This window comes from Lucilia cuprina, chromosome 4, assembly GCF_022045245.1.
Source record: "Lucilia cuprina isolate Lc7/37 chromosome 4, ASM2204524v1, whole genome shotgun sequence".
Classification (NCBI taxonomy): domain Eukaryota; kingdom Metazoa; phylum Arthropoda; class Insecta; order Diptera; family Calliphoridae; genus Lucilia; species Lucilia cuprina.
The window spans coordinates 59,569,121-59,582,317 of NC_060952.1; the positions used below are offsets into that span (position 1 = coordinate 59,569,121).

Below are 13,197 nucleotides of genomic sequence, written 5' to 3' on the forward strand. Positions count from 1 at the left end.
ATACCAAAACAAATGGCAAATATAATGCAATAAAAAAATATATAAACAACTGCTATACCATGAAAACTATAAATGATATTTGCAACCATATCGGGGCCTTAAATTGCCGCATTTCTAAACCTGTATCAATAAATATACCGGTCTATCCAATTTTTGTAAAATACATTATGCAATAAATTATATACCAAAACAAATGGCAATTTTAATGCTTTGAAATGGTGCATAAACGACTGTCCTAGCACGAAAACTGCCAAAGTTAATTGCAACCATATCGGAACCTCAGATTACCGCGTTTACTAAACATGGAACAACAATTCTACCGATCTATCAAATTGACCAATTTGTAAAAACACACACATTATGCTACAAATGATATACCATATTAAAGTGCAATCCTAATGCTTTAAAATGATACCTAAATGACCGTCATAGCATGAAAACTGTCAATGTTATTTGCAGCCATATCGGAACCTCAAATTACCGCGTTTTTAAAGCTGTGAAAATAATTCTACCGATCTATCCAATTGGCCATTTTTTAAAAATATATTATGCACTAAATTGTATACCAAAACAAATGGCAACTATAATGCAATAAACAGATATATAAACGACTGTTTTAACATGAAAACTATAAATGATATTTGCAACCATATCGGAGCCTTAAATTACCGCATTTCTAAACCTGTACCAATAATATACCGATCTATCCAATTTTTGTAAAAATTCATTATGCCACAAATTATACACCAAAAGAAACTGCAACTGTAATGCTTTAAAATGATGCATAAACGATTGTCCTGGCATAAAAATTGGCAATGTTATTAGCAACCATATGGGAACCTCAAATCACAGCGTTTTTAACATAGAACAACAATTCTTCCGATCCATCAAATTGACCATTTTTTAGACGAACACATTATGCCACAAATGATATACCAAATTAAAGTGCAATCATAATGCTCTAAAATGATGCATAGCATGAAAACTGTCAAAGTTATTCACAATTATTGCAGCCATATCGCAACCTCAGATTACTGCATTTGATACATAGAACAAATCATTCTACTGATCTATCAAATTGACCAATTTGTAAAAACACACATTACGCTACAAATGATATACCATATTAAAGTGCAATCATAATGCTTTAAAATGATGCATAAATGACTGTCATAGCGTGAAAACTGTCAATGTTATTCACAACCTTATCGGAACCTCAAATCACAGCGTTTTTAAACATAGAACAACAATTCTACCGATCCATCAAATTGACCATTTTTTAGACGAAAAGATTATGCTACAAATAATATACCAAATTAAAGTGCAATCATAATGCTTTAAAATGATGCATAAATGACTGTCATAGCATGAAAACTTTCAAAGTTATTCACAACCATATCGGAACTTCAAATTACCGCCTTTTTAAACCTGGGAAAATAATTCTACCGATCTATCCAATTGGCCATTTTCTAAAAATACATTATGCAATAAATTATATACCAAAACAAATGGCAATTTTAATGCTTTAAAATGGTCGAACTGTCCTAGCACGAAAACTGCCAAAGTTAATTGCAACCATATCGGAACTTCAGATTACCGCGTTTTTTAAACATAGAACAATATTCCTACCTATCAAATTGACTTATTTCTAAAAACACACATTATGCTACAAGTCATATATCATATTAAAGTGCAATCATAATCCTTTAAAATGATGCTTAAATGACTGTCATAGCGTGAAAACTGTCAATGTTATTTGCAGCCATATCGGAACCTCAACCTATAATGCAATAAAAATATATATAAACGACTGTTATAACATGAAGACTATAAATGATATTTGCAACCATATCGGAGCCTTAAAAATAATGATATATAAACGACTGCTATAACATGAAAAACTATAAAAGATATTTGCAACCATATCGGAGCCTTAAATTACCGCATTTCTAAACTTGTACCAATAAATATCTATTCAATTTTTGTAAAAATTAATTATGCCACAAATTATACACCAAAACAAAGTGCAACTGTAATGCTTTAAAATGATGCATAAACGATTGTCCTGGCATAAAGACTGTCAATGTTATTTGCAACCATATGGGAACCTCAAATCACAGCGTTTTTAAACATAGAGCAACAATTCTACCGATCCATCAAATTGACCATTTTTTAGACGAACACATTATGCCTCAAATGCTATACCAAATTAAAGTGCAATCATAATGCTTAAAAATGATGCATAAATGACTGTCATAGCATGAAAACTTTCAAAGTTGTTCACAACCATATCGGAACCTTAAATTACCGCCTTTTTATACCCACCATCAAAAAAGATGGGGGGTATATTGTTTTTGTCATTCCGTTTGTAACACATTGAAATATTCGTCTAAGACCCATTAAAGTATATATATTCTGGGTCCTTATTATATTCTAAGACGATCTAGCCATGTCCGTCCGTCTGTCCGTCTGTCTGTATGTCTGTCTGTTTAAAACACGATAGAGTCCGAACGGAAGTAGCTAGCGAGCTGAAATTTTGCACAGATACTTATAGTTAATCCAGTTTGTTTGGTATTGAAAATGGGCAATATCGGTCCACGATTTCGCCTAGCCCCCATATAAGGCCTCCTTTAGAAAATTACATTATCGCCAATAACTGACTAACAAAAGCATCAATAGCGCTGTAATTCGGCACAAACATGTTTTATGGGGACATAAATCTTTTCATAGAATTTCATAAGGATCGGTCCATAATTGACCCTACCCCCCATACAAAGTACCCTTCAGAAAATGACTTTATCGTTCACAACTGACTAACAGAAGCATCAATAGCGGTGCAATTCGGCACAAACATGTTTTATGGTGACATAAATCTCTTCGTAGAATTTTATAAGGATCGGTCCATAATTGACCCTACCCCCCATATAAAGTCCCCTTCAGAAAATGACTTTATCGTCAATAACTGGCTAAGAGAAGCATTAATAGCAGTGAAATTCGACATAAACATGTTTTATAGGGACATAAATCTGTTCATAAAATTTCATAAGGATCGGTCCATAATTGACCCTACCCCCCATACAAAGTACCCTTCAGAAAATGACTTTATCGCTCACAACTGACTAACAGAAGCATCAATAGCGGTGTAATTCGGCACAAACATGTTTTATTTGGACATAAATCTTTTCGTAGAATTTTATAAGGATCGGTTCATAATTGGCCCTACCCCCCATATAAAGACCCCTTCAGAAAATGACTTTGTCGCTCATAACTGGCTAAGAGAAGCATCAATAGCGGTGAAATTCGGCACAAACATGTTTTATGGTCTCATAAATCTCTTTGTAGAATTTTATAAGGATAATTGACCCTATACATAATTGAGCCTATCCCACCTAAAGGTCCCTTTCAGAAAACGACTTTAATGCTCATATCTACCTTAAGAAGCATATATATAACAATAATATTCGACATATAAAAGTTTTATGGGAACTAAAATCATTTTCTTAAATGAGTCCATTATTATATGATGAGTCCATTATTATGTAACCCCCTAATAATGTGCCCTTTAGACAACGAATTCAACGCTCATTACTGCAAAATTCTACATACACAAGTTTCGTGCGAGCCAAAATCTCCCTATCAAATTTTATAAGGATCGATCCTTATTGAAAGTAAGAATATCGGTTCACGTTTTCTCCTATCCTTATTAAAATGCCCCCTTCAGAAAATAACTTTATCGCTAAGAGATGTATGCTCATATCTGCTCATAACATATATATAAAGCAATAAAATTCGACATGAAAAAGTTTTATAGGAAATAAAATCATTTTCATAAATTTAATGAAAATTGATTTATAATTGACCTTACCAAGGCCCCCTTCTGAAAATGACTTTAAGACTTATTACTGACCCAAAAATGTAAGTACATCAGTAAAATTCTACATAAACATGAATGATTTGATGGTGGGTATATAAGATTCGGCATGGCCGAATATAACACTCTTACTTGTTTCAAGTTGTGTTTTCAATTTCTTAAACAAAGCGACATCAACCTGCTTTGTTGAATGCTGTCAAGCAACTAAATAAAATATTTGTATTTTTGATGCTCTTGTTTAGAGGTTCGTATGCGATCGTGTTGTGTACATGTAATTTGCCGAAAATCTTTGTTGTCAGAACAATACTAGCGCCGACGTCTGATCTAAACCAACAGACATCTAAACATATATAACGAAAAACATAGAAAAACAACAAGTATGAATAGTCGGGCGTAGCCGACCATATGATACCCTACACCAGTCAGTATGTATGTTAATAATGGGAATTATTTAAAAAAATAAAGCATTTGGTTTGTTTTTTAACTTTACTTCGGAATATTTTTACTTTTTTTTGGCAAAAAAAGAGATTTTTTAAGAGGGCTTAAAGGGGAGTAGGGCAAAATATGGCCCTATCCTTAAAAATGTTGGTAGGGGGAGTTAAGTCTTCTTCAATATTATTTATGTAGAATTTAAAAGTGTTATTAGTGTTTGCAAGTTAATTTTGAATTTTAAGTTATTTTCTGAAGGGGAGTTTGTATGGGGGATGGGGTCATATGAAGCCCGCTCATTACAAAAGTAGTAGGTAGTGTCATTTAAAGTTCTATAAAACTAAGTTTTGTCGACTTTTGGTAACATAATGGATCATTTAAATTAATTATAAGCCAAAAGGGCATATTTGGGGGGTACGGTTGTATGGGTGCTAGTCGAAATAATGAACCGATTTTAACCATTTTCAATAGGCTTCGTCCTTGGGCTAAAAGAAGCGTGTGTACCAAATTTCATCCAATTATCTTGAAAATTGCGGCCTGTACCTTGCGCACAAGGTTTACATGGACAGCCAGCCAGACGGACGGACGGACATAGCTTAATTGACTCAGAAAATGATTCTAAGTCGATTGGTATACTTTAAGGTGGGTATAGGACGAATATTTTTGTATGTTACACACATCAGCACAAACCCAATATACCCTCCCCACTAAAGTGGTGTAGGGTATAAAAACAAAAGTAACAACGCAATGACGCCAACAGCATCCAAACCAAGGGTGCCCAAGCCCTATGCTCTTGGTACTCTTTTGTTTTTGTAAATGCGCTTAGCTATAGACAGTGTGTTTTCTATACACTTATATGCGCTTAATACTAGCAATACGTTCTTGTTGTTCTTAACTGTATACAAGCAAGAGTAAAACAACAACACTTTCGTATTCATTGCTGGTAAACACTGACGAGACGTAGATTTTGTTTTTGTTTATCGTAAAAAAATTGTTTTAAAAAGCACTTGGAAAAAAATTTTTGTTAGTTTTAAATTTCAAACTTACATTATTCGCATAAAAATTATTGTACAATAACTCACAATCTACTCTCATATAATTGAAAACGTTTTAAATACTTTTTCTATTCATTAAAAAATGTATTTGCAAAACAAAAGGGAAAATTATTTTATTTTAACAAAATCTGCAAATCATATTTTTTTGCTGTGTATACTTTGTATGTTTGGATTCCAAACATACAAAAAAATACACAGCTGAATAAAATCAAATACATCTACACACACACGTGTACATCTTTTTCTACATACAGTGTTGTTGTTGCTTTTATAACAATTTTTTGATGAAATTTTCAGAGGTTGTCTGGGATTTTTGCTCATATCTCCGTTATTTACCGACCGATTTTGCTGATTTTAAATAGCGATCTTCTCGAAAGCATGTCTAATAGAATTATTGAAAATTCGGATCTCGCCGATATCTGGGGTCTTCTAAAAACTGATTTCAACAGACAGACGGACATGGCTTAATCGACCAGGATCCAGAATATATATACTTTATAGGGTCGGAAAATTATAGAAATTACAAATGGAATGACAAACTTATATATACCCTTCTCACGAAGGTGAAGGGTATAAAAAGTATACATTAATGTGAGTGTCAAAGTGCTTGACATAAGCTTTTATTGATAGCAGTTGGTAACTATATATGTCAGAATGCCACCTAGTTCATTATATACATGTACATATATTTTGTTGCTGTTTGGGACTTTTTTATTTGCATTATTTTTAAATTAATTATTAATATTTTATGTACGGCAGGGGAGCCCAACAGATGATTATTAAAGAATTATATTTAAATTAAATTACTCATTGATCTCAGGTATTTATTATTACTGTGTAATAAATGAATAAATAAAATAAATAAATTAATTAAATTTATCCAAAATAGTTTTTATTGTCCAGTACCGTTATGTAGTTTTCTCAGAAACTACAAAAGATAATTCGATAAATTTTGTCGAACATTATTTTTTTTCTTCTACTTCAAATTTTTCATAGCCAACATGCAACATCCTGGAATACCAACGTAGATCTATATCGGTCCACAATTTATCACATATTATTATATATTTATTATAAAGTTATCGGGATAAAATTCGACTTGAATATGTTTTGTGTCCTAAAAACTATTCTACTAAATTTTTTGGGTCGAAAAATACTGAAAATTCGACATAAATGCGTTTATATATTATTATATCACTTAATAACACATAATTCATTATTAAAAGATAAATATATGAACATGTTTTTTGTATATTACACCGTCCAACACCATTTTTCACACACGAACCAAACCATATACATACGAAAGCACATAATTTATATGGTATAACTGCGTACTCAGTTTTTCATTTTCTGATCGTTTGTCCTTTTAAAAGGACTTTAAAATTTGAGGTTCATACAATTTTCAAAAATTTTTATAAAATATTTTAAGCCACCCTATTATTACAATATGGGTATCAAACTAAAGAGGACAATTGCAGTATTTTTATCTTGTATTTTGTTTTATTTTTTAAGAATAAAAAGATGTAAAAAATATCCTTATAAAAGTTTATCCTTTATTATCCTTGAAATTTTATACGAAATTGTTCAACAAAAAATATTCATAATAAAGACATTAGAATGGAGTAAAAAAGTCTAAAATTTGGTCTTCATAGCTCCATTTGTTTAAATTTTATAATATATTTTTTAAATATCTCAATAAATTAATTAATAAAATTTTCCCCTCTAAAAATTTCAAAGTCCTTTTTTTTTGTTAAAATATTATGTAGAAAAATTATAAATTTGTTATTGTGCAACCGAGTTTCTTTATCTCTATGATAAAAAGTTAAAAAAGTGGAAACTTTGAAGAATATGAAAAGATAACAATCGATTAAGGATATATTGCATTTTTTATCCTTTCATGTTAAAACTCCTTTCTTGGAAATTATATTTTCCTTTTTAATTTAACACAATTATTCCGAACTCTATAGTTATTCTAAATTCTATATATCTTTTAAAAATATCTTTGACATCCCAATAATGTTATCAAAGTAGTTTATTATATAGTTTTTATTAAAAATACAACAGTGCGAAGGTATATCATGTGCAATTAGTAAACCATGATATACATAAATATTTAAACAAGTTAGGAAAGTATAGCCGGACTTGGCCGAGCATATCATACCCTACACCAGTTGTAAATTTATTTCAAATGTGATTTATTTTAGCAAATAAAATATTTATGTTGAATTTTATTTCAATTGCGACATTATGAAGAAAAACTAATTTTCTGAATGTGGGCTAGAGTCAAATAGAGATTAAAGGACTGCACAAGACAACAATAATAATGCGACAATTTGTTAAACAAAATATCGTGTGCGCTATCATAAGCAGGCCTTTAATACGTATATTATAAAATTAAGAGAAGAGAGATTTATGTCTACATATATAAACGTTTTTATAGTTAGCTTTTCATCGTGATATTAATGTTTATATTAATTATATTATATTTTACATTTATATTAATATTGCGCTTATCATATATATCCTGAAGTGGATTTTAGATTTCAGAACATGCATGTTTTAATCACGAAATCGTCATAATCATACGAAATAAAATTTTATATATTTTAAGACATATTATCTCAACCACCGGTTATGTTTAATTGGTAGATATTTTGTCTGAAAACTGTCAATTTACGTTAGGATAAAAAATTAACAGACATTGGGATAATGGGGGTAGGTAATTGGTATAAATAATTAATTAAATTAAACAAAATATTCTCAACAAAAATTTTTAATTTGAATACATCTTAACTTTTAATTTTTTTACAAAGAACTAATAAAGAATAAAGACATGAAAATTTGGGAGTCTGCAACTCCATATTTGTAAATATAACATATATATTTTTTTCTAAAAAAACTGACTATAGAAAATAAGGATATTAAAGAAAATAAGGATTTAAAAGGACATTTTGTTATTTTTTTTTATTCTAACATTTTAAAACTATTTTATTTGTAAAAATACTGTTATTCTCCTCTTTCAATCGATACCTATATTGACCTACTAGACCAAACCAAATTTAAGCTAAATATAATTATACTTACTCTTCCTTTTAAACTTTAAAGTCCTTTTAAAAAAGAAGAAACGATCAGAAAATAAAAAACCAAAAATGTAGTTTAACTATATCAAGTATGTAGTTTCCAATGTATAGGATCTTGCTCATGTGTGCAACAATTTTTCCCAATTTGTTGTACGGTGTGTTATTAGTCACATCCGGAACCAACTATTTAGGGTTTTTTACCAAAGTTCCTACAAAAAACTAACAAAACATTTTAAAAAACTACCAATTGATCTGTTTAGATTTCTAAAAAATCAATAGTATCATATTTAGAACTTATGGATCCATCTATTTTCATTACAAAAAGAAATTGTGTCCCACAGCTATAAGTTAAATTATTCGGTTTATAAAAAACGGCTTCAATAGACAAATGGACGTGTGTGGCTTTATCATATTAGAATATGATAAAACACAAAAAATACATAATTGCAAACGGTATCACCAAATCAATATACCCTTAATATCCCAGCAAAAAAAGTGAGGAAAAAGAAGTAGAACTTTCACCACAAATAACATACTTGAAGTACTTCAAATTTTGGTGAAAAACCTATGAATTTTACATTAGCGTGTCATTGGAGGGATGTTGTTCATTTTTGACAACTATGAACTACATCTAACCTTATTCATAGATGCAATAAAAATCCGATATTTGGATGTCAAAAATAAACCGAATTCGTTGAATGAAGTGCTTATGTTAACTTCATTGGTTTTTTACCAAAGTTTGATGTACTTCGAATATGTTATTTGTAGTGACTTTTCTTTCCTCACTTTTAACTGGATTTTCATTTGTAAGGAAATATTTGGTTTATAAAAGCGAAAAATATATACATAATCGCATTTTTAGATGTGATTAAGATGTAGTTTGAAAAGTATGACATCAATTATTTTTTGCTGGGATATTTCTAACTTGGGTGGGTAGCACTGACTCTTAACATCAAAAATTATAATTTCCACTTTATGTTCTTCAAACTGATCAAACATGTTGCTGTCTCAACACAAATGCTCTGCCTTTGCACCATTTTCTTCGCATTGGGCCGCATAGTTACAAATTCTGACACAACTAAAACATTTAAAGTTTGATTTTTTCGATAACCATTGTTATCATTTGTATTGTTGTCGTTTTTCCTTTAACTGCTTCGTTGATTGCCTTTCTTTTCTTTTGCCATAAACTGTCTGCACTTTTGCACGCTACTGTCTGCACTTGTTGTTCCATTTTTGTTTATCTTTCTTTTCCTTTTCCATCTTCAATTAATTTAACCTTTAGTGTAGATAATTTTGGAAGGTCATCTCTCGCCTCAAGAGACACCACAAGGTTCTCGTTAGATTTTGGAAGGCTAGCAAGTAACATAATCACATACAACTTCTCCTGAAGAAAGGAAGTAATATATGTATTATTACACACACTCATCCTCTGACATAGGGGTTTGTAGAAGCTGCCTAAAAACGTAACCTTACGCACTGGTCCCTTTGGACGTTTTATAATTCTTTATGTAGGCTATTTGCATTGGGGTTGAACACAGTAATATTATTGCATTTTCATCCTTTGCATTCCACTCTGCCACGGCAGTAATTCGTAGTAGTTGGCTCAGGCTTTGTCAAGCTTCCTGACACAACAGGAACACAAATCTTGGTGTAAAAGCCCACTTTTCACCTGAAGACTTCAAGAGTCATAATTTGTGTCATCCAATTTCCGTATAATAAACATAAAGGCCATTTTCGCTTAATATATATTTTCTCATTACAAACTATTTAATCTTCAATGCCACTGAGTCTACAACCTGTTGGGATACTGTACTCTTGCCTCAATTCTTTTAAAAAAGACGACACGTGTATACAATTCAAAGGTTTATTTAGGAATAAAACATACAATCAGTTTATACATAAAAAGCATTATAGCATTGCATATACATATTTAATTTTAACAGTTTCAAACCTCTTATTCTAGTTCCATATTCCATGAATGAATTGCCTACTTTTATGTATTAAAATCTAATCTAATTAAAATCTAATTTTAACCTAATATTTAATTTTACAATAGTTATATTTTGTAAGTATTAATAATTATAAATATATTTCGTTTATTTAGTTTATTACATCAATAATTCACAATCAATCCATATTATAATGAACAACGATATCGAATCCGGCCTGCAACAGCCACGTGTTTATCATTTAATAAAACCATTATTGCCCGATCATTATATGAACATGAAAAATTCAGCTATATCATCGGGTGGTAACAACACCAATATATTCTGGATCAGTATGTGCGACTACGGGTGAACGCACACACAAAACCATACCTGAAGTTTATTTGACACGGCTTTTGGCAGCTAAGGGCACTATACAAAAATTTGTTGATGATTTTTTTGCTACTATATTAACAGTTAATGAAGAATTGCCTCCTGCAGTAAAATGGTTATTTGACTTACTAGATGAAGCTGCACGAAGACACACGATATTTATGACACTGATATAGTTCATGCATGGAAGTCAAACAGCTTGCCTTTAAGATTTTGGGTTAATTTTATAAAAAATCCTGATTTTATATTTGATGTAAATAAAACAGTTACTGTCGATGCCAGTTTGAGCGGAATTGCCCAAGCGTTTATGGATGCTTGTTCAGTTACCGAACATAGATTGGGTAAAGATTCACCATCCAATAAATTATTATTTGCCAAGGTAAGTTCAGTCCACTCTTTTTATTATTATTACTTCAATTTACTTTAGAATGTTATTTTTTAATGCACTTTTACAAAAAGTGACAAAAACAATTAACAAAGTAACGAATTAAATAATCTTAACGTCACTTTAGTGATCGTCGTCCTTATAATTTATTTGTGTTACTAGATTGATTGATTATTCTAAATTTTTCAGAAGCCTAATAGCAGACATTTGAAAAAACGGTTGCAATAATAATAATAATAATTATAATAATAATAATAATAATAATAATAATTATTATTATTATTATTATTATTATTATTATTATAAAAATAATAATAATGATAAATTTAATATTGTAGTTAAAACCATCGATTGATTATTGATTGACATTTGATTTTTAATTTAAAAACCCGCTCTAAGTATACCAATTTTGTTTAATTGTTATTACTGTTGGTATATTTGGATGTTTTTTATATGTAAACTAATTAATTAAAAATAAATTTGCAAATTAAAAAAAGTAGCATTATTAATATAAATATATCATACTTTATATAGGATATTCCTCAATACCGTAAAATGGTTAAGCAATTCTACAGAGATGTTGCTAGACTGCCACAAATTAGCGATCAGGAAATGAGTACTGCTATGCAGCAATTATCCATACAACAAAATGACGAATTCGATACTGTAGCTGCTCTAAAAGAGCTTTATATATACGTTACCAAATATAATGATCAGGTAAAATATATTTATGCCAAAATTTATTTGTTTATTGACATATTTTTTTCTTCATTGAAAGATAATAAATGCCTTAGAAAATGATATAAATTGTAAAAAAATGCATCTGGGCTACAAATTGGAAAATGTTGCATTCACTTTAGAAGGAGAAGAGACTTCTGCTTGCTGACACTCATTTAGATTGCATGCAGTTTTCCAAAAATATATTTATATTCAAAGTAATGTTTTAAATATGTCTTTAGAGCCACGTCAAAAGAAATTTTTTGCAAAGCTTTCTTAAAGATGGTAAGTTATGCAGTAATATCTTGTGAATTATATTTTACACAACATTTTTATACCCGAACTTGCTGATATATTTCTGTATTTTTCCCTTAGAGTAAATTATAAAATATTCTTGAAGTCCTAAGATCAATTTATGCGTATTATCAGATACTTTTTGTTTTACCGCTGAAATTTAATAAATTATACTACTACAAGGCTATATTCAAATTTGGATGCATATTAATTTACCAACAGAAAACACAAAAAAAAACACAGCGCCAAAGAAACCAAATCGTACATCCACATAAACATCTTTTTTCCAATACACAGTGTTGTTGTTGCTTATTTGTACATACAGTGTATCATTGTTGCATTTTATCAAGTTTTTCAAGTATTTTTCAATTACGAAATCAATTAGACAATTACGAAATCAATTAGACTTAAGGATAATAATGAGGCAATTTCGATATAAAAAATTAGTTTGGATTTCTAGAACAAGTTTAAATCAATGAAATATAATTATGAGATGTTTAATCAATAACATTAAAAAATATAAAATAGAATAATTGATGAAATTATTAATTAACACTATTGTTCGTTTTGTCTACAATGTTGAACGTAGGGATCATATTTCCGGATATTTTGAAAATTTTTAAAATGTAGTTTCTTTGATTTCGTTAAACTTCGATGTTTGACTATTTTTCATAAGATAATTAAATCTGAGAGACCGCAACTCTTGTTTGATAGATTATTTTCAGTAGATCATCTAGGAGACCTCAAGTTATGGTGCCTAGAATTGTTAATTCATTCTATGAAAGATCTTTTTAGTACGAATTGCTCGCTGGTGGAATTCATTGCCGTTGGAACTGCGTATTTTCTCTCACTCTAATAATGTGTTCCGGCTTAAACTTTTGAACCTATTCATGAGCAATTAGGTGTCTTAGTCAATAAATATTTTTTTTTTCCTTTACTTCACTGCTTTTCTTTTTATAATGAAAGAGGGTATTGCAAGTAAATCTAAATAGGTCAGTATTACTATTAGTTTGGACCGTTATTATTTTTCTTTAAATACTAC

At 30.0% G+C, this 13,197-nt stretch overlaps 1 protein-coding gene across 2 annotated transcripts; it reads left to right on the plus strand.

The window, feature by feature from the left end:
• The first annotated feature begins 10,584 nt into the window (after nucleotides 1–10,584).
• LOC111687231 (plexin-B-like) lies at nucleotides 10,585–12,558 on the plus strand. 2 transcript variants are annotated; one of them, XR_002762810.2, is made up of 4 exons: nucleotides 10,585–11,138; nucleotides 11,679–11,861; nucleotides 11,923–12,146; nucleotides 12,237–12,558. XR_002762810.2 is itself a non-coding variant. In XM_023449656.2 (3 exons), exons 1-3 carry the CDS (start codon nucleotides 11,067–11,069, stop codon nucleotides 12,028–12,030), a joined length of 363 nt encoding a protein of 120 aa, XP_023305424.2. In that variant the 5' UTR covers nucleotides 10,585–11,066; the 3' UTR covers nucleotides 12,031–12,558. The 2 variants fall into 2 exon arrangements, 1 of the variants encoding a protein (XP_023305424.2); XM_023449656.2 differs by having other exon boundaries at nucleotides 11,923–12,558.
• Nucleotides 12,559–13,197: the final 639 nt, after the last annotated feature.